Below are 25,074 nucleotides of genomic sequence, written 5' to 3'. Positions count from 1 at the left end.
GATTATGGAGCAAGAGGGGCATTTGGAGGCTCCGCGGTGAACGCGTTGTTGTCGCGTCGCTGTGGAGGGAGGGGCGGGCCAGTGAGGGCAGCGAGGGCAGGTACGACGGGGAGATGTCAGGGGTTGCACAGGCCTTGTTGTGGAAAGGGCGACTGTTCAGCTTACTTAATCCTGCCTGCCCTCAACTTTTGCTGGGTCTTTGTTTTCCTCGCGCCACCAACGCCCCGCTTTTTCCATCGACGCGTTAAGTCATCTGTCATCGCGTAGCGCATTTAAAGTGGCCGTCGCGGTACACGACTTTTCTTCTGCATCTGCCCTCTGCTCGTCCTTCTCTCCTCCTCTCATTTCCTCTCCAGGCCCAACCATCACCACATCCCATCTCCTTTGACGCGTCTCTCTTGCATCATCCCATTGCCAATTGACTCCTGCAGCTGCTGTCTGCATCCACACGTTCCCCTGCCTCTCTATCAGAGGCAGCCCAAACGACGTCGTCGTCGTTTTCTCCGCATCTTCCTCTCTCCATTCCTCCCCTGTAAAGGGCTTCTTGCAGACACACACAACACGCGATGTTTGTTCGCAAGCGTGGTGAGTTCTCCCCGTGTCTGTCCCCATCTACTGTATTCGTGACCAGCGTGCTGACGACATGCCTTTCTCTCGTCCAGATGGACGCCAGGAGCGCGTCCAGTTCGACAAGATCACGGCCCGCGTCTCGAGGCTGTGTTACGGCCTGGACATGGACCACGTCGACCCCGTGGCCATCACCCAGAAGGTCATCTCGGGCGTCTACGGCGGTGTCACCACCGTGCAGCTGGACGATCTGGCTGCCGAGACCGCCGCCTACATGACCGTCACCCATCCCGACTATGCCGTGCTGGCCGCGCGCATTGCCGTGTCCAACCTCCACAAACAGACCAAGAAACAGTGGTCGACGGTCATCAGCGACCTGTACCACTACGTCAACCCCCGCAACCAAAAGGCCTCGCCCATGATCGACCAGGCGACCTACGAGTGCGTCATGCGCCACAAGGAAGACTTTGACTCGGCCATTGTCTACGACCGTGACTTCAACTACCAGTACTTTGGGTTCAAGACCCTCGAGCGCTCCTATCTGCTCAAGCTCGACGGCAAGATTGTCGAGCGCCCTCAGCACATGATCATGCGTGTGGCTGTCGGCATCTGGGGCGACAACATTGAGCGTGTCATTGAGACGTACAACTACATGTCCAACAAGTTCTTCACGCATGCCTCGCCGACGCTCTTCAACGCCGGCACCCCGCAGGCCCAGCTGTCCTCGTGCTTCCTCGTCGACATCAAGGACGACAGCATTGAGGGCATCTACGACACGCTCAAGACGTGCGCCATGATCTCCAAGACGGCCGGTGGTATTGGCCTGAACGTCCACCGCATCCGCGCCACGGGCTCCTACATTGCCGGCACCAACGGCACGTCCAACGGCATCATTCCCATGCTGCGTGTGTTCAACAACACCGCCCGCTATGTCGACCAGGGCGGCAACAAGCGCCCCGGTGCCTTCTGCATCTACCTCGAGCCGTGGCACGGCGACGTGTTCGAGTTCCTCGACCTGCGCAAGAACCACGGCAAGGAGGAGGTGCGCGCCCGCGACCTGTTCCTGGCTCTGTGGATTCCGGACTTGTTCATGAAGCGTGTCGAGAAGAACGGCGAGTGGACCCTCATGTGCCCCAACGAGTGCCCCGGCCTGGCGGACTGCTACGGCGAGGAGTTTGAGGCCCTGTACGAGAAGTACGAGAGAGAGGGCCGTGGCCTCAAGACCGTCAAGGCCCAGAAGCTGTGGTACGCCATTCTCGAGGCCCAGACGGAGACCGGCAACCCCTTCATGCTGTACAAGGACCACTGCAACCGCAAGAGCAACCAGAAGAACCTGGGCACCATCCGCAGCTCCAACCTGTGCACGGAGATTGTTGAGTACTCTGCGCCCGATGAGGTCGCTGTGTGCAACCTGGCGTCGCTGGCCCTGCCGTCGTTTGTCGACTACACCAACGAGGTCTACGACTTCAAGAAGCTGCACGAGGTGACGCAGGTCGTTGTGCGCAACCTGAACCGCATCATCGACGTCAACTTCTACCCCGTGCCCGAGGCCCGGAACAGCAACCTGCGCCACCGTCCCATTGGTGTCGGTGTTCAGGGTCTGGCAGACGCCTTTTTGGCGCTGCGCATGCCCTTCGAGTCGCCCGAGGCGCGCGAGCTCAACAAGCAGATCTTTGAGACGATCTACCACGCTTGCCTGACGGCGTCGTCGGACTTGGCGGAGATCGAGGGCCCCTACTCGTCGTACGAGGGTAGCCCCGTGTCGCAGGGCATCCTTCAGTTCGACATGTGGGACGTCACGCCGTCGGGCCTGTGGGACTGGGATGCGCTGCGTCTGAAGATCAAGGAGCACGGTATCCGCAACAGTCTGCTGATGGCACCCATGCCGACGGCGTCGACGTCGCAGATTCTGGGCAATAACGAGTGCTTCGAGCCCTACACGTCCAACATCTATCAGCGCCGTGTGCTGGCTGGCGAGTTCCAGGTCGTGAACCCGTGGCTGCTCAAGGACCTGGTCGACATGGGTCTGTGGTCGGACAACATGAAGAACCGCATCATTGCCGAGGGTGGTTCGATCCAAAACATTCCCAACATCCCCGCCGAGACCAAGGCGCTGTACAAGACGGTGTGGGAGATCTCGCAGCGCACGATTGTGCAGATGGCGGCCGACCGCGGCGCGTTCATTGACCAGTCGCAGTCTCTCAACATCCACATGCGCGAGCCGACAATGGGCAAGATCACCAGCATGCACTTTACGGGCTGGAAGCTGGGTCTCAAGACGGGCATGTACTACCTGCGCACGCAGGCGGCTGCCCAGCCGATCCAGTTCACGGTGGATCAGGAGGCGTTGCGCGTTGCTGATACCAATACGAACCGCCCGGCTCTGGCGCCCAAGAAGCGCGCGCCGCCCAGCGGCACGTACCCCACGTCGTTGTCGAGCGGCATGCCCCAGCCCTCGTACAGCAACGGCCGCACCAACGGTGTCAGCACTAAGAACGGTGCGCCGGCGACCGGTATTGATAACGGCATCCCGACGCCGAGCACGACGCCACCGCCGCCTGTCGCTCCGGTTTCGGCTCCTCGTGTGGCTGCGTCGCCGACCAAGCCGATCCCCTTCAAGGCCGACGTTGAGGAGGGCGAGTCCCCCAAGGCACTGCCAACGGAGCCGGCCGGCAAGCCCAAGATTGAGGAGCTGGCGGACCCGGCGCTGAGCGGCAAGAAGCCGCAGAGCGAGGACGGCGACGAGGACACCCAGGACCGCGAGCACGACATTTACGCCGACGCGGTTCTTGCTTGTAAGTTTCAAGTTCACGCTCATGTAATGAAGCCTTGACTGCCGTGGCCTGTTTACTAACCACCTTGTAGGCAGCATTGAGAACCCCGAGGCCTGCGTCATGTGCAGCGGTTAGACGGAGAGCTCTACTATGATCTGTGATCTCTGTTCTGTGTGTGCTGATGCACTCCTTCGAGGCTTGTATTTGTACCATCGAACACCGCATCTGCTGTGATTTGGTTTGCCGTTTTTCGGGTTTGTTTTTCTGTGATGTGCCTCTTTACGTGCTTTCTGTGACAACGATTTGTATCTTTTGGGGTACTTTTCCCATATCTGCCTTTTTGCCATGTTTCCATTTCTCTTATGTTTTGTTTTGTTTTGTTTCACGGGTACACACTATTTGTTATGAAGGAATTGTTTTTTATCACTATGCTCCCCTCGGCCTTGCGAGAGGTTTGTTTACGGGGAGAGCAATAATTGGCCATCTTTCCGTCTGGGACTGCACAGACGAGAAAGAAGGAAGGCAGAAGAGACGACGGAATAGAAAGAAAGATGCGCTATGAGTTTACTGCTGTCTTTTTTGTTCTTTTTGGCATATTGTACTGCAGCCTGTTTTTCACAGCATAATTGCCATGCCCTATTTGCCTCTTACTTTAACCAATTTGCTGTGACTTGACTCTCATTTCGTTTGTCAGCGATGTCAGTTTGTTAGGTTTTTTCCTTCCTTTTTTCACAATGTCTCGATGTGGTATGGCAATAAAACATGACTCGAATATGTCTTGTTTGGTCTGGTAACGGAGTATTGGACGCCGTATCAACCAACGTATCGGCAAACATGCCTTTGCAATTCATGTTGTGTCGTTTCACTTTTACAGTTTCTCATGGCACTGCAATCACCGCAAAATGGCCCGGCGTTGTACAGACCGACACAAAGTATTTACGCAGATAGTCTGTCATTCGGGAACGAGATGAGACTCCTGCGCTCGTGCCTTTTTCTCTTGTTTTCTTATTTTACACCGCTTGGCTCTCAGACTGTCATCATCGCACAGATGCCTCATTTCATGACAATGCAATAAAGACCACGATGGGACCTCTGAACCTGTGTCTCCCAATTCCGCGCCAGAAAACTGAGGAAACGACGCGTCTGGGGATCGAGGGAGAAGGGAGAGACCGCTTTCCGGCCCAAAAGCAAAGCAAGCTTAAGAAACGGACTCGCATCATTACCTCATTGCCTCGACTGGCATTTTGGAAAAAGAATATCACGAGGGAATGGGAAAAGTGGGAAGTGGGTATAAACATAAGACATGCCAAAGGTGGTCTTGCGATCGCGAAAGACTTGGCTCCTTTGTTCTCGACTCTTTGTGGTCACTTTGTTCTCGTGTGTTGTGGATTGCATTCCGATGTCAGGGCTGGCCAAATCGTCAACGCAAACGTAAATACAGAATAATATGGGGACAATCTCATTCATCTCATGCTTATTACGAAGTAGATTTGTGCCGGCGCCATGGACTTTTAAAGCGTTTTCGAGTTGATAAAATTTACATTACCGCATCGTCTCCAATCCATGTGCCGGAGCCCGATGGAAAGGACCCGGTTGCGTCGATGGCAATTTTACACAGCGAGACAAAAGTAGAAAATTATTAACACACAAAGAAATGGGGAACTCCACAACGCCGTCCGATTTAAAAAGGGGGCCTCGACGAGCAATTTCCAAACTGCGGCGGGTAGAGGACAAACGGAAGAAAAAGGAAAGACATAGGAGAGTCAAAAAAAAAAAAAAAAAAAAAAAAAACAGCCTGAAAAGGGAAAGGAAAACAAATTGCAGAGGAACATAGCTGCAGTCAAGGGAGAAGGGACCCAACTCGCTTCGCACTTTTCCTGTGCAGCCACAGGACACCACCAGCCATGAAACCGTTGTTGTGGTGTTATCAAGGCTGCAACTGTGTACGACATACGATTGCATTAGGATGATGAGCACCATATGGAGGCAAGGATTCCGCTACCAGTGTGTCAGTAGCTTGTTGGTTTGTACGCAGTAGTTTGTGGAAACACAGCACAAAATATGGACTGAAGTAGAATCGCTTGGCGGGAGCTGTTGTCTTGGCACGAAATGGAGTAGATCGTAAAACGAAGGTCGATTGTCGTGCGAATAAAGAACAGGGGCAAGGCTTTAGAGAGAAGAGAGGAGGGAATGCAAAGACGACCGAGTCGACACCGGACGCAAACGGCGAGATACGAAACAGGGCAAGTGGAATTTCTGCCAGTCAAGAAAAGAATAAGGGAAGCGTGAGCGTGAACAATGAAGGCATCACCAGTTTCGCAATTTCGCGGTCGCGACAGGTCGACTTGCGGTTGGTGGTCAGGGAGAACAACGATACTTTGTCGATCGTTCCTACCACAACAGTTCCTCTTCGGGGCGTTGTGCCTGTGCCTGCAACAGCGGCCCTTGTTCATTTTCCACTTTGCAGACTGCAAGAGCGATCGTCTTCCGGAGGGGTGTGGGACAACTGTTTACACAGTACGCTCGTTCAGGAGCGATCGTCGGCTGCCTAGCGTACGAAGTAGGTTTTCTGTGCCTTCCCTGTTCTGTCTCTTGGTCCGTGGCAAGCGCTGGTTCCTTCCCTGTTCCTGTGGCCAAGCAAGCAAGCAGGCAATACGTCGTGGGCCGCACAACGCCCCTGCTTAATTCTGAATGTATGACTCGCCGACGTCGACAAGCTCCAACGCCAACGCAACTCAGACAGTTTCCCCAATCCCCAAATCCCCCTGCAGCGAGTCTGCGTCTCCGCGCTCCTCGTCACAAGAAACACCCAGTAAAGTCAACGAGAACAGGTAGCTGGGCGTGCCTGGACCAATGGCAGCAGCAGCCACAACCCCCCCGGCACCCCGTGCAGCAGCGCGATTTTTCCTGTTCTTGATGCGGTGTGCTTGGTGGGCCTTGTTGTTGTGCTGGACGGCAACGACGGGTCGACGGCTACATGAATCTGAAAAGGAACGCAGCATCGAAAAAGGCCATATTCAGTTAAGCAGGTTGGGCCTGGCCGCCAGTGCCTTCAACCGGGCCAGGCCCAATCACACCGGAAATGGCAGGGGGGCGACAGGCCACTGGCGACCGGCCACCCACGATCGGCGCCTGCTCTCCATCTCCCATAGTGCGATTATGGATTATGCTTGTAATGGAGCCTGTTTGGGTCTTCTTTTCTTGGTTCGTCCCCTTGTTGGCCATCGCCTATTGGCTGCGCTACAGGGGTCTCCCCAGCGCGACGTGAGATTGCACCCCGTTCGAGCGGCGATTGGGCCGCTCGATCAGAGGTTGCAGTGGGAGATATCGGCGGGAAACCCAATCGACTAACCCCGTCCCCATTTTTTGTTATTTCGTGAGATAACTTGAATGCGAGCACTTCGTAGAGTGGGAGAGTGGTAGTATGACCGCAATACAACGCAGTTGTAAGATGCTACCGACGCACTACGGCAAACCGGAGCATTGCTTCTGCCCCGGCAACAGCGACAGAAGAGAGACGACGCAGCCACAGGGATGGTATCGTAGTTCAGGTGGCCCACGCTAGCCAAAGCCGAACGTGCAGTCTGCGCAGCTTTTTTCAGCTCGGCGGGTCTTTTCCCGTCGCATTTAACCCTTTTTCCTTTCAGCTCTGTTCAGCTGGTTTGTTCCGTACACCTCATGCCAACAGTGACAACAACTACCTGCCGACTCCATCGGTGGTCCATCGTTGGGTCCGGTGATTTTGACCGCTACTGTCGTCCGTGTCGACAATCACAGCCACGTTGATGGCTCCGAATAAGGTCAGCCATCACCAGCCTCCTCCACGTCCCAGGTCAGTAATTGCCTCGTGCGTCCGGTCTAGAACCTTGCTGGCGCTGTGCACTGAACGTGCCACATCCTACGTGGCCCTTGCACCTCTCCTCTTGTTCCCATCTCCAAAGAGCTCTTCTAGTTAATCCTCTTATGCTGCCACGTGATGAGAAGACCGACACAGTTTGCTGTCATATCGAAGCTCAATGGCGACGCCATCTAGCCTGTTGACCGGTGAGATATCTCCTGACTGCCTGGACCGTTTGCGAAAGGCTCTCACTCAGCACCAGGGGGCAACTAGTAAGACATGGCGAGCCGACCAACGGTCCGGAAAGCCGCCCCAACGATGTCATAATGACCAAATCATCCAAAGTCATCCTGAACCATTCGCAGCCGGGATGCTCTCTGGCACTCTGGCTTTCTCGAGAATGGAGAATGTGTTTCGACGACCAATAGCTTTTGCACACGGTCAATTTGGCCTGCTGCTGTTTTGCTGTTTTGCTGTTTTGCTGTTTTGCTGTTTTGCTGTTTTGCTGTTTTGCTGTTTTGCTGTTTTGCTGTTTTGCTGTTTTGCTGTTTTGGCCAGGTCATCATGGTCCTCCGTAATGCTAAGACCGGCTTGGTGCATGTACCACACCGCTCAGGCCCCATTTCGTCATAGCCGGCTGTCTTGGGCATGGTTGCGGCCAGGCCAGGCCCCAAAAAGTGGAGAGACCCACTCTTGTCCGCCATCTCTTTCGATTTGTGTGTGTTTTTTTGTTTTTTTTTAACCCTTTGGGCCTCCGGCCTTGGGATCTTGCGCGGAGCTCACCTGCAGAAGGAGCATGGGGGCCTGACCTGGGGGGCGAACACCCCTAGCTCGTCACCCCAACAAACCCCTGTCCAGCTCAAAACTCAGAAGCTCAGACGATACCCGGAGCAGGCGCAAACTGGGCCAGGGAAAGAACGATCCGGGATAGATGCGCTGATGCGCACGGCCAATTGAACTTCAATGACTCCATCGGAACGCACTGGCAGGCCAATGGCAGGCCAATTGACCGGTGGCTGGCCGTGGCTGGATGTCCAAAGCTTCCCAGACGAGGCAATTACTTCAATTACTTGTATCTTACTGACAGGGGGGGCCGCAGTATCTGAGCTTCGAAGTCCGCCATCTCCACCCTTCTCACTTGCCTACGGTGCCTACCTCCTACCAACCACGGCAGGCGCCACTGACGACAGACGACAGACAGCAGCTCTCGATTCAGCACACACGGCCATCCTGCCCACGATTTAGCTTCCTTTAGTCGCAAGATATGTGTCTGTGGCTTGGCTTCTTGGGGAAGAACCGGAGGCCGCTCCTGCCATGTTTCGCCTCTCTATCTGTCGCAGCCGGACGCGTTTCTTCATCCGCAAGCAGCTGCACCTGCCAACAAACGGCTGTGTGCATTGTGTCTCTGTATACACCTACATTCGCACGACAAGTGTGCCTTCACATCAAACGCGCATGGTTAGCGTGGTCGGGGACTGCGATCGGCAGCTAGAACAGAGACAAGTCCATTGCTGAGTCTCCTTCTCTCTCTGGCTCCCTGCTGCGTCGTCTGATCACGATCCGGCTCCAGTACCAATGAGCCAAAAAGAGAAAGAGAAGAAAAAGTATGCACCAGTCATGGAGCTACCCTTTAGGTCGTTTGTTCGTTCTTTCCCTCTTGTTCCTTGTTCTCCTCGGACAGGTTTGCCCCCCCCCCTCCCCCCAATCACGATGCATCGCACTTTCCCTGCTTGGAAACTCTGTGCTCCCCACGTAGCCCGCGTACCTTCCCAAAACACAGAGCTACTCAAGTTGCCATCTGTTGACCAGACGCTCTTTCCATTTTGTAGTGGTATCTGTCTTTGACGCGTCCATGATCGCTCTTTCTGTTTTGTAATGCTTTCGTTTCGCCTCCCCGCGCGCGCCTGCCAGCTTTTTTTTCTCCGGTCACCCATCTCTTCCTGATCTTCTTCGCTCCAAAATATTTTCCATCTTTTCTCTCTCTCCATCTTCTCTCTCCATCTTCTCTCTCCATCTTCTCTCTCCATCTTTCATGCTTCCTTTTTTCAGCACCAAAACATACTCCATCTTCTCCACTTTCCTCTTCGCGTAAGGTACGTACAGCACATCCTGGTCGTTCCAGTCTCTTGCTTTGCACATATTGTTTTTTGCCTCTTCCCTCTTCCGTGCCGTCATGCTGAGCAACAACCCGCTCTGAGTCCTGGCAGCTGTGTCTTGCAATCCGTCTGTCAAAGACGTATGCCAAATGTACTTTTCCGTCGTCTTAGCTCATGTCCCTATGGCTCCCTCCCGTTGTCCAAGGTCCAAGGCCCCAGGCCCCAGGTCCATTCCATCACCAGAAAAAGAAAGAAAAAAAAAAAAACACAAATATATCTATCCCTCGCTACCTCTCTCCCTCCCTCCAGCAAAGGCCTTGCCCTCTCCTCTTGTCTCCTTTTGATCATCGTCAACATCCCTCATTTTCCTCGCTAACTCCTACCAAGACCAGTCTCAATCTCGTCTCCAACGACAATTCCGTCCAGCCTACCTTTCAACGGTACCTGATTTTCTGTAAGTGAGACATCGTCTGTTGCATTGGCTTCCACAAGGCCCACGTCCACGGGTGTTTGCATGCTACGGGGCAGACGGGAGAAGCAGATTCAATGCTCTCAGTTTTCTCTTGGGTGGCATCTCTCTTCTCTCCCGTCTCTTTGGCTCTCCATATTGCCTCCTTTCTACCCTTTGTCTCCTTTTCACTTTCTTTCCGATACCACCGTCTTCACCATGGGCAACTACCTCTAGCCAACCATTTTACACCGAAATTCATGTACGCCAAAGTTTCAATTTTAAAAAGGGTCAACGAAAGACGCGCCGCTTCGTCTCCGTCCTTTTTTTGAAATTGCATTCAGACCATCACAACTCCCTAGCTTTGTTTTATTTGTCCGCGTCCAGTGTCTCTCTCCACTTGGCAGTCGACTCTCCTCCACCCTCTTTCTCTTCCCACCCCCCCCCCCCCTTTTTTTTTTTTTCTTTACCTTCACTTTATTCATCATACCGAACTCTTTCGTCGAACGATCGGTTGGGCTTAGCTCAGATCTGTCATGGAGCGGGTCCTGCCACTTGATTACGCCCCCATATTTGCTCTGTGTTGAACTCAACCCATGACCTGCAGTCAATGAGTCGGTTCATATCCAGAATTTGCGAGGGAATATATATCAACCTCGGGTGATCCCTTGCCAACTTTTTCTTGGAAATCTTGTTTCCCTTGATGTTTCTTTTTTTTTTCTCTCTTCTCTTTCCTTCCTCACCTTATCCTCGTCTTACTCTATCCCTTTTCTCACACCCATTTTCGCCTTCAGAAAAGCTTCGCGCGCAAGCCACACGCACACAACTAAATCTAAAGTCAGCTCGCATTCATTCACCTTGTGGACGGTAGCCAAGAGTCCGGTACATTGACATGAATTGCACAAAACTAACCTTCTTTTCTTACAGAACCCTCTATCCAAAATGGTTTCCCGTGCTGTCCTCGCCACCGTTGTGGCTGCTGCGGTCGTGAACGCTCAGTTCCCCGCCAACTTCCCTGCTTGCGGTGTATGTTTTGACCCTCGTCAATCCACATGGACATACGGCCGGACATATGCCCGTCTTCGAAAATTCCTTCAACGCTAACACCCAGTGTAGACCACCTGTATCAACAACATGGCCGGCCAGAGCAGCGCCCTGGGCTGCCCTTCGTCTTCGGACTACAAGTGCCTGTGCAGCAACGAGAACTTCATCTTCGGCATCCGCGACTGCTCGTACGAGTCTTGCGGCAGCGACTCCAACGCCGCTGAGGTTGTCAAGTACGGTGTCTCCCTCTGCTCGTCGGCTGGCGTCGTTGTTCAGACCACCACTACTACTGGTGGTGCTGGCGGTGCTGGCGGCCACACTGGCACCACCACCGGCGGCAGCGAGCCCACTAAGACCGGCGGCGCTGGCTCTGGCTCGACCACGGCCGCCGGTGGCGGTGGCGGTGCTGGTGGTGTCGGCGGTGGTGCCGGCGGTGGTGCCGGCGGTGGTGCCGGTGGCTCGAGTGGCTCTGCCACTACGGGTGCCTCTGGAACTGGCGCTGGCAAGACTGGCGGCGCTGGTGCTGGCAATGGTGGCAGCGGTAGCGCCACCGCCACTAGCACGAGTGCTTCTGCCTCGGGCACTGGTGGTGCTGGTGGTGCTGGCGGTGCCGGCGGTGCCGGCGGTGCTTCCGGCTCGGGCGCTGGTGCCTCGGGTGCTAGCGGCAGTGGTGCCGGCGGTGCTAGCGGCACTGGTGGTGCTGGCGGTGCTGGCGGTGCCGCCGGCTCGGCCACCTCCAAGGCCGGCGAGGCTGGCAGCTCTGCTACTTCCAAGGCCGGTGAGGCTGGCAGCTCGGCCACCTCCAAGGCTGGCGGTGCTGCTGGCTCGACCTCTTCCAGCAAGGCTTTCGTGAGTTCACCCTTCTCCACCATTGCTACAGCGCATCATGTTTTGAACTGCCTTTCTAACCTCTCTAGGCTCCCATCGTTACTGCTGCCCCCGTTGGCATCCTGGCCGCTGCTGCCGGTGTTGCTGCCGTCCTGCTGTAATGTGCCGAATGCACTTTCAGTTGGCGCAAACATTGTTAGCATCCACGGTCTATTCATGCTGCACCCGCTGGAAAGGCGGGTGTAATCATCGAACGCAATTATAAAACTGAGTTGGTCGTAAGACCTATTGGCAGTGGACAAGACAAAGAAAACAGTTGAGAGAGAATGTAATGTGTTTGATGGCGGGATGGTCTCTTTTTTATAAGTTTCTCCGCTTGACGTTCGATTTGATGACTTTTTCCTTTTCATTTCTTCCGTTCATTTTCACAATACCAAAGTCCCAGGGTGCCCGGCGAGGCCCCGAAAGTTAATACGAATAATACGAACGTCTTAAAAAAAGTAAATAAACCAGTCCTCAATTGCAAGGATACAAGTAACCGTGTGTGGATGTGGGAATAAATTTACACAGTGAAGTAAACGTCTAGTTTTTTTGGAAACCAGTACTGAAAGGGCGCTCAAAGTTAGTGATTAGAACCGATGTTGGTCTTCTTGGTACTAACGTATTCCGTACAGCGAGGTCATTCACAGATTTGAAACTGTACAAAAAGTTTTACTTTGGAAAAGAAAACAAAACAAGAAAAGGAGGCGAAACGATTTCATACTGTAAGACTTAAAGGGTCATAACACACTCAAAGTCTACATTAATTTCTAAGTATGATTGTTTTTTAGGCAAGACTTATGATTGATACATATTTTGCTAGCTTCTCATATTGGACCTATTTATCTTGTCCTGAATACTGCGATGTCTTGTATAAATTTCTCACTTGTAAAAGTAACCTTCATGTGATCTCTTCGCCGATGCGATTACTCACTGACAAGTAAAGTAAAAAGTCAAGGTAAAAAAGATTAAAAATATTTGTTTGAGTGGACTATGAAAAAGCATGCCCTGGTATCCTATGGGACAAAAAAGACTTAATCTCGGACGAGAAAACGCATCCTTTTGTCATTTCATTACGGTAAATTTAAATTTGCCAACAGAAGACTTAGAAAACGAAGACAGGGGAAATAAGGAAACAAAAAAGAGAAAACGGTTTACGTCCGCTCGGCAGCCGCCGCAGGAACAGCCACCGATTCAAGCGGCACGGTGGCCGCGGAGGCAGCGTCCTCGACGTAGGCGGCGGTCTCGGCTTGCACGACATTTGCCTTCTCTTGGTCAATGGTGGCATTCTTCTCGGCGGCTTGGATGTTGGCGCGGGTCTGCAGCTTCTTGGCGACGTTGAGGTGCAGGTACGGCTCCATGTTGGGCACCAGGAAGGCGGCGGCAATGAGAATGACAGAAAAGGGGATGGTGCAGTAAAAAACAATCTTGAAACTCTCGGCATAGGCGGTGGGGAGGCTGGCACCGACGGCGGCCTCGACGGCGGGGGTGATATCCGGGACAGCAGAAAAATTGCCGGCAGTGATGCCGGCGTACAGTGCAGGCAGGGAAGAATCGGGCAAGCCAGCCTCGGTGGCGGCGGGGCCGACGTACTTGGGGATGTTGGTGGTCAGCTTGTTGTTGAGCACCGAGACGTACAGGGCCTGGGCGACGGCACCGCCAAGCGCGCGGATGGAGCCCATGACACCAGTGGCGAGGCCAATGTCCTGGGACTCCTGGACAAGGGTGACACCGGGGAAGGTGATGTTGTCGACGTAGCCGATGGAGACGAGACCGAGAATGCCGAGGGCGAGGAACATGTTGTGGGTGCCGGTGGTGATGGAGGCAAGCGGAGTGATAAAGGCCATGGCGCAGATAGAGGCAATGACGGCCTGCGTCTTGACGCGGGGCACGTAGCCGAGCGCGAGACCACCGAGGACCTGGCCGAGCAGAATGCCGCCGCCGACGACCGACGACTGCCAGCCAATCTGGAGGCTGTCAGTGGTGTACAGGGTGCCGACAATGGTGGGCCAGAGGACGGTCATGGAGTAGTAAATCATGGCGCCAATGGTGGCGACAATAACAATGCCGACGAAGCCCTTGTTCTTGAAGAGACGGGGCGGCATGAGGGGCTGGACCTTGCAAAAGTAGGCCTCCCAGATGACAAAGGCAACAATCGTGGCAAAGCCAATGAGCAGGGTGCACAGAGTCTGGACGCTGGCCCAGGGATAGATGGTGCCACCCCAGGACAGGCCGATGAGAAAGAGGACGCAGCCGCCGACAAAAAGGAAGATGCCAACGTAGTCAATCTCTTTGACAGCCTGCCACCGGGTCTTGCCGGCAACATGAAGTTGGGTGTAGCTGGGCGGGTGGTAGAGGAAGAAGAAGAGGATGGCGGTGATGCCGTTGAGAATGATGCCAATGTAGTAGCTCCAGCGCCAGCCAGCGGCAGTGTTGTTGATGAAGGAGCGGGCGATGATGGGGCCGAAGACGGCAAACGGCAGACTGGAGAGGAAGCAGATGGTGACGACGACGCCGCGGTGCTTGTTGGGGACGAGCTCGCCAAGGGTGATACCAAACGACAGCTGGCCGGCGGCCGAGAGGCCGTTGAGAAGATTGGCGCCGATGAGGGTGTTGACATTCTTCGCGACGGCGCCGACGATGCAGCCGACGAGCGAGAGGACGGTGGTGCCCATGACCATCCACTTGCGGCCGAAGATGTCGGAGAGACGGCCGATAAGCAGGAAGCCGATGCAGGAGCCGAGCGTCCAGACGGTGGCGACCCAGTTGATGTCGGGAGAGTTGCCCAGGTCGGCGTTGATGAGGGACAGGGTGTTGGCGGGCAGCACCCAACCGAGATATGCGCAGATGGAAGCGCAGCAGATGGCCTTGGGAGGTGTCAGCAGAAGCAAGATGCAATGGTGATGTGGCGTGGATTGGACGACAGCTCACGCTCTGTCTGTACTTACCACCATGGTGCCCAGGAAAGCCGGACTGTAGTAGTAGCCCTTGGGCATGTCCTCGAGGTCACCGCCGACGGCATTGGCGTCAATGTAGTCGACGGTGCCGTCGATGTGAGCGACCTTGGCGACATCCTGGCCGTCGATGAGCTCGTGGACCACCTTGCCATCGTGGACCGAGTTTCTGTCGGCCGACATTTTGAGGGGGGAGGGTGGAATAAAAGGATGGGAAGAAGAAGTTAGAACAAAGATGAAACGAGATGCAAAGCAAGAGAGGATGAATTAAATGACAAGAACGAATAAGGGGACGAGATGAGAAAATACAAAAGAAGAAAAGGGACAAGATCGTCACTCGGCACAACAGAATAGGACGGGTGTGCAGTTTGTTCTTATATTCTGTATATCCCTGCGAGAGACGATAACAAACACAAAAGAAAGAAACAAACCCGTGTGCGTAGTCAATGCAAACCAACAAACACAGAAAGGGGAGGCTTCTACGAGAGACAAGGCTGGGGGAGGCGAAACAAACACAGGATGGGGACGAGAATGAGGTAAGAGCATGGGGTCTGGAGTATGGAGCATCCGTATGGAGTACGGGGTTGGAGGAAGGGACCAATAGAGGCGGGATCTGGGGACGATTCTGAGGAAGATGATAAACAGGACGGGTTGAAAAGGCGTCTGTTTTCGAGCGTGACCAGTTCTACTCCAAAAGACGGGGCGCAGAGTCGCTTGTTTGAATGAATCTTGGTCATTGCATTGGGGCGTTTGTATCGTTGTTGTCCATTTGTCTTTGTTCCTTCTCCTTTTTGGTTGCATCAACCCCAAGAGGTAAAGCCATGTTCTGGGGACACGAGCTCATGTACCCTGCACGGTCTTGTCACGGACCCGAGCCCCAAGGATGAGATTAACCAGGTTGTCTCGGAGGGTGACTTCTCTGTTTCTTTTGCAGTCGTATCGTCTGTATCTCCTTCACTCTTCCCCTCCTTTCACTGGACAACACGCGGCCTCTGCAAACCACCCTGGAACGCTAGTTGGGCTAGAGCAGGTCGCTAGGCTGGGATCGTAATGACGAGAGAAAAAAGGCCGTGGGAGAGAGCCAAGCCTTGGCCAGACCAGAGCCACAAGGGCCGTGAAAAACAGGGAGATCTGTTGGTAGAAAGCAATATTAGTATTAAAACGGTCAGATTGTGCGACACTTGCCGTTCGAATCAAAGTAGCCTTAGCAGAGCATCATCACACAAGGCAGCTATGTGCTGTGATATGTGTTTTGTCGTCTTCTGTTGTGACAAGTCGTGTGCTGGCTAAGTTAGTTCGCCTGGCCGGAAATGGCTACGCGCCATGTTGTTAAGGGCGGAACGAGGCGGTTGATGGTCAGAATGATGGAGACAATGGAGCTGGCCTCTTGAGCCATTTTGGAGTCGATTCCAAAGAGTCTGGAGCAATAGATAGGGTTCATCGACGTTGTACGTGAGCACTCCGTCATTGTTGTTGACAAGGAGTAAAAGGGGTTGCTCTTCGCTCCCCAGCAGAAGACCTCTTGCCCTTCTGTGCCTCGTTTGCTCCTTCCTTCCTTGTTTAGTTTCTAAAATCTGGCAACGGCGCACCTGCCCCTTTCCTTTGAGGTCCCCTTGAGCTCCGGCCTCGTGGAAAACGCTTTCTTTGGGATTCATGCCCGGCCAACGTGTCCGTGTTTCTCTCCCAAGGCGCCCACGAGAGCCTCCAAGAACGAGCCCCTACTTTCCCCAACTTGTAGGACTTGCAGGGGTTTTGCTTCGAAGACATAAAGAGCCTGTCAAGTCCTTGGCGGTCCATTCGACTGTCGGAAACTTGCGACACAAAAGGAAGGAACAGACGTGTCGCTACGAATTTTTTGCAACCGTTTTTGGGCAGGTGCGACGGGGCCATGAGCCTGGGACGAGACCGTCTGACTAGGCAGGCACAGCGTATTCACGGGCCTAAAGCACCTGCAACAATTCACTGGAATAGACCGCACGAGGGCCAGTGTTCGGCGCCGGAGGTGACGAAAAAAGTGCCCGGAAACCGTGAGTAAACGGATCAGACACATGAGCAGTGGCACTTCAGAACAACAGGGACTCTTTGGACAGTGAAACTATGCATCGCTCCTTCCGTCAGCCAACCGTCGCTGTTTCCTCCCTAACACCCCTTCCGTCGCCCTTTCCTTCCTTCTACGGAACCAACAGACAGCTCCTTTTATTTGGCGGTTTGGCACGCACAACATTTATTTCGGGAAGGAACCTCTTCTCCACACTTGGCGACCCCAACGTAAAAGCGGAACCCTCTCTCCCTCTCCGCCTGGAAGCTGGGGGTGGATTGAATAGGGAATGTGGGCGCCAATGATGGAAGCTGCATTTAAGCGGGTCCATTTCCCACCAGCCAATGGTATTGTATGTTTCTTCGTTGTCTGGAAAAGGTCTCCCGTGCGTCTGTGCTGAAGACACAATGGAGAACGAAGACAAACCAGACACCAGAGACACAGACAATACACTAGCGAACAATGTCAAGAAACAGAGCCTCTCACTGCAAATTGGCTCGTTCGTTTTCGACCTACTACCAAAAGAGGCAACAATAAAACGCGTCACAACTTGGCCCTGCGAGATTCTTGTCCGCCGCCGAAAGCGAAGACATTTACGCCGGGTCGGTGATAATGCGAACGTGGTAGCCCATATGGGTGCAAGTGTTTAGTGCTAATCCGGCTTCCAATCGGATATGGATACCATTTGCAGATGTTCCAAGGTCCTGCCTATAGACGGGTAGATCGGATTATAGTCAGCTCCGTTGTAGGAGTTGGAGTGCACGACCTCATCACTTCTCAGAATGACCACCGGCGCCGATATCGTTTTCTAGAAGAGAAATGGTAGCGACTTGCGAATCGCAGCGGGCAACGGTAAGCAGGGGGGAAAATGGACCCTGCAGACGTCGGGACATGGAAAAGCACATGGCGCCAAGAAGCTAGACACTACAAGCCACGAAAGTAGAAACGTCTTGTGAAAGTAATTACCATACGAGCCTACTGGGGAGTCGAGTAGCTGGCTGGAAAAGCCAACGAGGGGAATGCCTAATGATTGGTGGCCATGTGCCGTGACGTTTCCCTCTATTACTTTCCAAATCGACTCTAGAGACATTTGCAACAAGGCGTTTGTCACACACGAGTCCCACAGAGAAACCGCAGAAACGAATGTAAAACGAACAAGGGCCAGAAGAACATACTAGGCTATATTGGATGGTACCACCCTCCTCTGGCTTATGTTGTAGAAGGTTATATTTGTGGTTCCTGTTTTTGTTGAGGCGTTTATTTCAAGAGCAAGGCTTTTATTCTCTTGGGGTTACAAAGTACGCCGTACAGAGATAACGCAGACCAAAGACGAAGAAAACGGCGTGCTCAGCCTGCAAGACGGCTCTAGCCATGTACTCCGTACATTAGGTAAGGTTCGATGGTCTAAATCCACAAACACAAAGGATTGCAAGTGCTCCATTTGGAACGGTTCTTCAATCCCGGTACATTGGGATGACACGAGATCATGTGTCCAAGCACCAAGCTTGCACGGCTGCCATCCTTGCCGCTACCAGTTGCCATTCCGGCCTTGCCGCCGATCAAAAAGACTGGGACGAACTCGCTCAGAGTTACCAGTATTATTCGGAGTAACTCTGGCGCTTGGAGCTGAGGAAGGAGGTTGACCAACTGGCCAACAGCAAGCAAGAGAGTTCTCGGGAGATTGCCCAACATTTGTCTTCCAGCTCTTTGTATCATGTCTATTGGAACGTGATATGTCATCCCTAGGCGGCAGCAATGTCGGTAGGTCGTAATAACTGGAGTAGACGAGAATACAAACATTCATGTTTGCCGACGACGGGTTCGACTGTATGACTATACATCATTCACAAAAGACAATGAAGATAGACTGGGACCACGTTTGCCAGATTGACCCCCCCTCTGCACCACGCCTGGGGACGGGTATGCAAATTTTAATAGCGTATGGGGCGCGGACGAGTTGGTGTGTAACTCCGGATCAAGGTCGCCACATGTGAAAACTGGAAAAGAAAGGAAAAGGCCAAGTAAAAATGTTGTTTATGTACAATGGCTTGTCTCCCTAGAAGAGGAGAGTCTTGTGTATATTGAGTGCTAAAACCGCGAAGGGGATGGCTACCATGATGTATGGCAAGGTAAGACAGCAAAGAGACAGAAAAGAGAGATAAACCAAGAAAATGCACAAAATCTATTAAAAGATGTGTTGGCGACAGAGGCGCTCAACAAATGAAAATGCGCAAAAATATGCTAATAGAAGCCTCCCATCAATGCACAAAACAACACACCCGCGTATACATACAAAATAGATCCGCTGTCTGCTCTTGCTGCTTCTCCTGTGGCCAGGAAAGGTCAACAAGATGAAATGAAAGCACACGCTGTGGTGTTTGTACAAATATTTATATAAAATTCCTCCCACTTGAGTGCAAAGCCGCCTCGGGGCTTCTGCGGGTATAATGGAGGCATGCCTCCCTCTTTTCATTCGTCTTTCTCGTCTCTTGCGTCTTTCGCATCTTTCTCGTGCGTTTCATAAACCCAGTCCCCAAATTCCCATGAAAAATGCTTTGCCCTGAAAAAGTACCCCCAACCTTGCCGTCCAAAAATTGACTTCATGTTCTTTGTAAATGACACGGTGTGAGAAAAAACAAGACAATGAGATTTCAGTGTCGCCCACGTCCGACCAACGTTAATTGTCGCCGGTCGTGGTGGTCGTGCCGAGGCCCACCTTCTTGGCCGTGTCGGTGCTGCCGATGCTCGTACTGGTGTCCCGGCGACGGGCCATGTGCGTTGTGCGGCTGCCAGAGCCCGAGAATCCACCGGAGCCTGCGAACCCAGAGCCGCCGCTACCAGGCATAGGCCCAAAGGCAGTTACCTTCTTCTTGGCCTTCGCCATCATGATGATGCCTCCGTCCGAGTCGCTGTCATCGTCCTCGTCGGTGAAGCAACGGCTGTTGCCGCGGACCGGTGTGGCTAATGGGGTGCGGGACGACGTCGAAGTAGACCGGCCCGTGGCGGCAGCGCGGGCCGTCGCAGCCGTGTTGTCGATTTCCACGGGGATGGCACCACCACTGCCCCAGCCTTGCTGGTCTTTGAGGCCGAGTGGGAAGGCAGCCGGCTCTTTGCCCAGCAGGGCAGGCGGGGTCAGCGAGTCCGAGACGTCGCCGGGGCCACCAACGACACCGGGGTTGCCGAGGAACTCGCCTTCCACATCATTCGACACCGAGGAGGCACCGCTCAGCAGGGCGGGTAGCGACGGGTCCGACTGGAAAACCATGGTCATCATGGCGTTGGAGCTTCCCTTGCGGTGGCCCGGCTGGCTGCTGCCGGCGCTGGTGGTGCTGTTCGTGCTATGCACGAACGAGTGGTGGGTCTTCTCACTGGGGCTGGTGAGGGGCGTCTGGTTGAAGCCCTCCTCGAGAGACGCAGAGCTGGACGAAGTGGTTGTGGCAGAGGTAGGCGCAGCAGTTGTGTCCAGTCCGGCGTTGGTCAAAGGCACCGCAGAGGCATCCACAGACGTGTTTGTGTTTGGCAACGCCGACAGGCTGTTGGACTTACCGCGGCCCACAGCTGTGGTGATGTCGTTGGCGACGATGTCCTGGACCCGGTGTGCCGTGGCAGGACGCTCGACCAAGGTCTGGGTTTGCGTCTGTGTCAGCGTCTCAGTCTCGGTCTCGTCTGAGCCAACGGTCGACGTCGACAGGTGCAGGCTCGGTTGCCGCATGCTACCAGGCGCATTCGCCACGCTCAGCCCGACGAGAGCTTCAGCACGTTTGTCCGGGTTGGCAAAGACGATGCCGGCGCGGTCGACCGAGCGGGTGCGGGCATTGAAGGTGATGTCAGCGGACGAAGCCGAGCGGACTTCACGTGTGCGGCGGCCACTGGTGGAGGCGTCCAAGGGTAGGGCGGCTGTAGGCGTCGGGGGCATCGTCTGGATGTCGCGCAGTATCGACGCGCGGCTCAGGATGGCGTTGCTGATGGACCGGGAGTGGACGTGTCGGGTCATGGTGCGGGACGGCGGCGTGGCGGGGCTAGCTTCGCCAGAACCGTCGATGTTGTAGTTGTAGACGGTGTTGGTACTGGCGACGGGCATCGCGGGCATCGCGGGCGGGAGTTGTACTGCCGGCTCGGTTGCTGACGTCTCTGGCAACGTCAGCTGCTGCAGCTGCGACGGAGGGAACTCGGAGTGGGGGGTTCTCTCGTCTGGCGACGCATACGGGCTTGCAGTCTGGCTCTGGGCCAGTGGGTGGTCTTGCCGGGGCGAATCGGTCGCGGTGGCGGCGGAGGCGGTGGTAGTACCGGGAGCGCCTGGTACGGGTGGTAGTTGGGTAACGGTGGCAAAGTAATCATTGACCTCGGCCTTGTGCAGGCTCTTGCGGCGGGCGTCGCGGGGATTGTTGCCGGTATGGTAGTGATGGAAGCCCAGCGGGCTCGACGAGGCCGGCTGGTGGCCCTGGCTGTACGAGTGCATGTGACCGTGACTGTGGCTGTGGCCATGGCTGCCGAAACCAAAGACGTGGCCGTGGTTGCTGTTTCCGGGGCTGCCCGTGCTGTTGTGGTGCTGGAGGGTGGCAGGGAGAATGTTGATGGGCTGGGACGACGCCGCGGCGGCCTGGTCGCCGGCCACGGCACGGGAGCTGCTCGCAGCGGAGCTGGCAGCGCGAGCGCGCGTGGACGAGGGGGCCGCACTTTCGTCACGCTCGGGTCGCGCGTGCATGACCTTGTCGACGGCGCGCTTGACGGCAGAGCGCGCGCGCTGCAAAAAGTTGAGAGGCACGACGGCGTCGCCGATTTCCTCTTCGTCGACGTGGATGGTCCGGTCCTGGTCGCGGGCCGGGTCGGTGTCGCTGAGCCAGGCAGCGACGTTGGGGAGGTCCTCGGTGACCCACGGGTGGCGCTTGATGTCTTTGAGGCGGATGCGCTTGTCGGGGTTTTTGATGAGCATCTTGCGCAGCAGATCGAGAAGTGAGTCGCTAATCTCCTCGTACTCGGGATCGGCGTCGCTGCGGTAGGGGTGGACGTTGGTCCGGCTGTAGAGGGAGGAGCCGGTGGGGTCGGTGTAGATGCCGACAGGCTTGAGGCGGCGTTTTGGGATGTAGGCCTCCTCGGTGGCGATTTTGCGGAACATGGAGAACTCGTCTTCGGCGAGGAAGGGGATGCGGGCGTAGAGGAGGCAGTAGAGGGTGACGCCGAGAGACCAGACGTCGATTTGTTCCGAGACACGCGGTGGCTCCGTGTCGATGTCGGTGTAGCACAGCTCGGGGGCAAAGAAGGCCGGGGTGCCGACGGTCTTGGACAGCTCGCGGTCGTCGTCAAAGTTGCGGGCCTCGGCTTCCGACACCGTGACGTCGGGCTCGCCGTCGCGGATGGGGCGGCCAAAGTAGGAGACACCAAAGTCGGAGATCTTGACGTGGAAGCCTTTAGACCACAGCAAGTTGGCCGGCTTGATGTCGCGGTGGACGACGCCGTGGTAGTGCAGGTACTCCAGGCCCAGGACGGTGTCGCGGAAGGCAATGCGGGCCTGGTGGATGTTGAAGCAGGGCACATAGGAGAAGTCGTCGGCGTAGGGGTCGTGGACCATGGAGTTGAAGTCGATGCCGGAGAGATGCGACATGACGGAGTCGGCAATGCTAGGCGAGCGCTGGCGCGGGCGGCTGCTGTCGTCCACGTAGGCGCCAAACATGCTGCCATCGAGAGCGCTGGACATGGCGTTGGCTGGATGCAGGAGGCCGGGAGTCTGCGAGCCGCCGTCGCCGCCAAAAGCGTCGTCGTCCTCGTCGTCGTTGTCGGCGACGAAGTTGAGGGTGTGACGATCGCCGCCGTCTTGGGCCATGTATGACAGCGGGGAGGCGTCCGAGGAGTAGGACTGGCGCGTGGGTGCGCTGGCGACCGAGGCGGACGAGGCAATGCGCGAGGGCGCGCGGGAGGTGGCGCGCGAGATGGGGTGGGACTCAAGCAGGGAGGCGTCCGGGCCCAGGCCGGTGCTGGGGACGTACCACCAGGGCGGCTGGCCGTCCTCGTCGTCGGCGGATACATGGTAGACGGTGGTCCACTCGTTGACCGGGAGCGGCGTGCCATTGGCGCGGGCGTCTTTGAGGGCACGGATGGTGGCTTTGCGCTCGAGGACGGCATGCCAGTTGCACTCGCCGGGGGCGAGCTCGTGACCGTGGACGCCCTGCTCAAAGCGGTAGCGTTCAAAGTAGCAAATGTTGGGCAGGCCCTTCTTGCGCCAGGTCATCTCGCCGCGCTCGACGTATTCGAGGACCATGTAGATCTTTTGGAGCTCCGGGTCGTCGATGACCTCGAGGAGGGCGACAATGTTCTCGTGGCGGATCTTTTTGAGGATGGCGATTTCGCGCTTTGTGTTCTGCTGGGGGTCGACAGCGGACACTTTGCCGAGGCGGCGGGTCTTGGACAGGCGCGGGATGATCTTGATGGCGACCATGCGCTGGTCGCGTCTGTCCTGGGCCAGCTTGACCTTGCCGTGCTGGCCGCGGCCGATCTCTTCAAGTACTTGGTATTCGTTAATGGTCTTCCGGCCGGTAGTGAAGTCCCGGTCAACGGTCGCAATGTGCGTTCTAAAAAAAAGGGAGAAAAGAAAATGAGAGTTAGTTGCTGGCGGAAAGAGAGTTGTGCAACAGGCAAGTCAGCATAGCAAGAACAGGAGAGTCGTTGAACTCACTCTCGGACGGGCTGCCGCGGTGTGCCGGGGGAGTGCTCGTGTGAGAAGCCGCTGGGTGGAGTAGAGACGGCTGTGCCGGGGAGAGGATTGACGGTGGCCGAGGCGGAGGAGCTGCCGGCAGCGGCTGCCAGTGCTGCCGAGGCAGAGGTCGCCGAGAGCATGGAGGCCATGGTGGGCACGTGTGGCGAGGAGTGGGAGTGCTGCTGCGGGCTGACGACGCCCGGGGAGGAGGCGGGTGTGATGCCGGTCGCGCGGAGGCCCGCGCCAGGCTGTGGAGAGGAGGGCGAGGAGACGGATGTGACGGGGAGGAGGTTGAGGAGGTGCGGGTGGTGGTGCGGCCGCGAGGGCCGCGGGTGTTCGGGCTCCATAGAGAGAGGAGAGGCTCAGGAGGAGGGTTGTTGAGGGATGGTGAAGAAGCGGTCGAGGCGGATGGTTATCGTCGTTTTACGTTATTTAGGGCAAAGCGCCCATCGGCGTCGAGAAGCGTCAGTGCAGAGACATTTGCGGGCCGATGCGGGCGCGAGAACCGCCGGGTGCGAGGGAGAGCGACGGCGGCGTGGTGTCTCGTGGGAAGAGGTCGTCTGGGAGAGACGTCGACGTGAGACAGAAAAAGCGCCGTCAGACGAAAGACGGGACGAGAAAAAGGCGCCAGTCGAGTCCAAGGTTTGTAGGGAGATTGCGAGTCTTGCGAGTTTGTAATCTCCTCGTGTCGAGTGCGTGGTGAAGAGAAATGACGGGAGTGCGAAAGTGGTCGAGGGACCCGGAAGGGAACGGACGAGAAACGTGAAGTGTTTATGCGTAAAAAAGAGCGCAGGGTCGTTTTTCGTTTTTGCGCGGGCCGGAAACAGGGTAAAAAAAAGAGGGGACCCTGATTTCTTGACGAGGGGGAATGAGATAGGGAAAGTCGAGAAAAGAGAGGAGTCCAATAAAAGGAGAGAGACGGAGTGAATATGGAGAGGAGAAAGCGAAAAAAGATCGTGAGGCTTGGTTTTGTTTTCTCTGCTTTCCCTTTTCCCTGTTTGCTCTGGTCGGAGGCCCTGGGCCGGTCTTTCCTCTTCTTCAAAGATCGGCCAGAGAGTCGAAAAAGGGTGGGAAGGAGGGACGAAAGAAGGAGACGGAACAGGGAGGAAGTAGCGACCAGAGGCTCAGACGATACAGTGGAGGAGCAGTGGACGCAGCGGAGGAGTGGCTCCAGTGGATGGTGCCAGCGGGTTTCCGGTGGGCAGTGGTGACGGGTTGGTGGCGGCTTAGTGGGCGTGGCGGTGGGCGTTAGCGGAGTGTCCTCTGCTGGCTGACAGGCTGGCCGTCTTGACTCGCCTTTCGTAGCGATGGACAGGGGATCGGACAGGCTCGACAGGATAAGCCAGTTCCCATGGAGGGTTAGCGGGCGACAGCGGCGAACAGTGACGACGGGCTTTTGCGTGCTGTTGTGGTGTTGTGGTGTTGTGGTGTTCTGCTAGAATTGGGCCAGAGAGCCGAAGGCGAAAACCCCAGCGGGAAAGGCGGACAACGACGGCTTCTGGCTTGGCACTGACGGATGGTGTGCAGTTTCACCGTAGTGTAGTTTGTGCTAGACATGCAGCGTAGCGAATGCATCCAGGACTTGTTTCGTCTTTGGCGGGTCTCGACAGCATCTATCTTACGATGCTTCGGAGAGGGTATCGATTGCGGCGTCCACGCCTTCTACAGTACGGAGTGCAAGGGGTAAGACTCCCAAAGGTGTGAGTATTGTATGTTTGAGCCGCCGAATCGATGAGCCGTGGGCGGTTTGTTGTTGG

The 25,074-nt window shown here is 55.5% G+C and overlaps 4 protein-coding genes across 4 annotated transcripts; 2 read left to right on the top strand and 2 right to left on the bottom strand.

Annotated features, from left to right (window-relative positions):
- Nucleotides 1–566: 566 nt before the first annotated feature.
- SPBR_05592 (ribonucleoside-diphosphate reductase subunit M1) lies at nt 567–3,476 on the top strand (the record flags this gene model as incomplete). Its single annotated transcript, XM_040763855.1, has 3 exons — nt 567–585; nt 663–3,362; nt 3,433–3,476. 3 exons carry the CDS (start codon nt 567–569, stop codon nt 3,474–3,476), a joined length of 2,763 nt encoding a protein of 920 aa, XP_040622355.1.
- A 7,189-nt stretch (nt 3,477–10,665) lies between these two features.
- SPBR_06038 (uncharacterized protein) lies at nt 10,666–11,756 on the top strand (the record flags this gene model as incomplete). Its single annotated transcript, XM_040764300.1, has 3 exons — nt 10,666–10,749; nt 10,840–11,616; nt 11,685–11,756. The coding sequence occupies 3 exons, from the start codon at nt 10,666–10,668 to the stop codon at nt 11,754–11,756; spliced, it is 933 nt and encodes a 310-aa protein (XP_040622354.1).
- A 1,032-nt stretch (nt 11,757–12,788) lies between these two features.
- SPBR_05725 (siderophore iron transporter) lies at nt 12,789–14,771 on the bottom strand (the record flags this gene model as incomplete). Its single annotated transcript, XM_040763988.1, has 2 exons — nt 12,789–14,501; nt 14,583–14,771. The coding sequence occupies 2 exons, from the start codon at nt 14,769–14,771 to the stop codon at nt 12,789–12,791; spliced, it is 1,902 nt and encodes a 633-aa protein (XP_040622353.1).
- Nucleotides 14,772–19,303: 4,532 nt separating this feature from the next.
- On the bottom strand, nt 19,304–23,664 carry SPBR_05497 (uncharacterized protein; the record flags this gene model as incomplete). Its single annotated transcript, XM_040763761.1, has 2 exons — nt 19,304–23,192; nt 23,297–23,664. 2 exons carry the CDS (start codon nt 23,662–23,664, stop codon nt 19,304–19,306), a joined length of 4,257 nt encoding a protein of 1,418 aa, XP_040622352.1.
- Between the last annotated feature and the right edge of the window lie 1,410 nt (nt 23,665–25,074).

This window comes from Sporothrix brasiliensis (genome assembly GCF_000820605.1).
Source record: "Sporothrix brasiliensis 5110 chromosome Unknown Cont15, whole genome shotgun sequence".
Classification (NCBI taxonomy): Eukaryota; Fungi; Ascomycota; class Sordariomycetes; order Ophiostomatales; family Ophiostomataceae; genus Sporothrix; species Sporothrix brasiliensis.
Note: the sequence above shows the minus strand (reverse complement) of the source record. Positions and strands in the feature narration are given on the sequence as shown.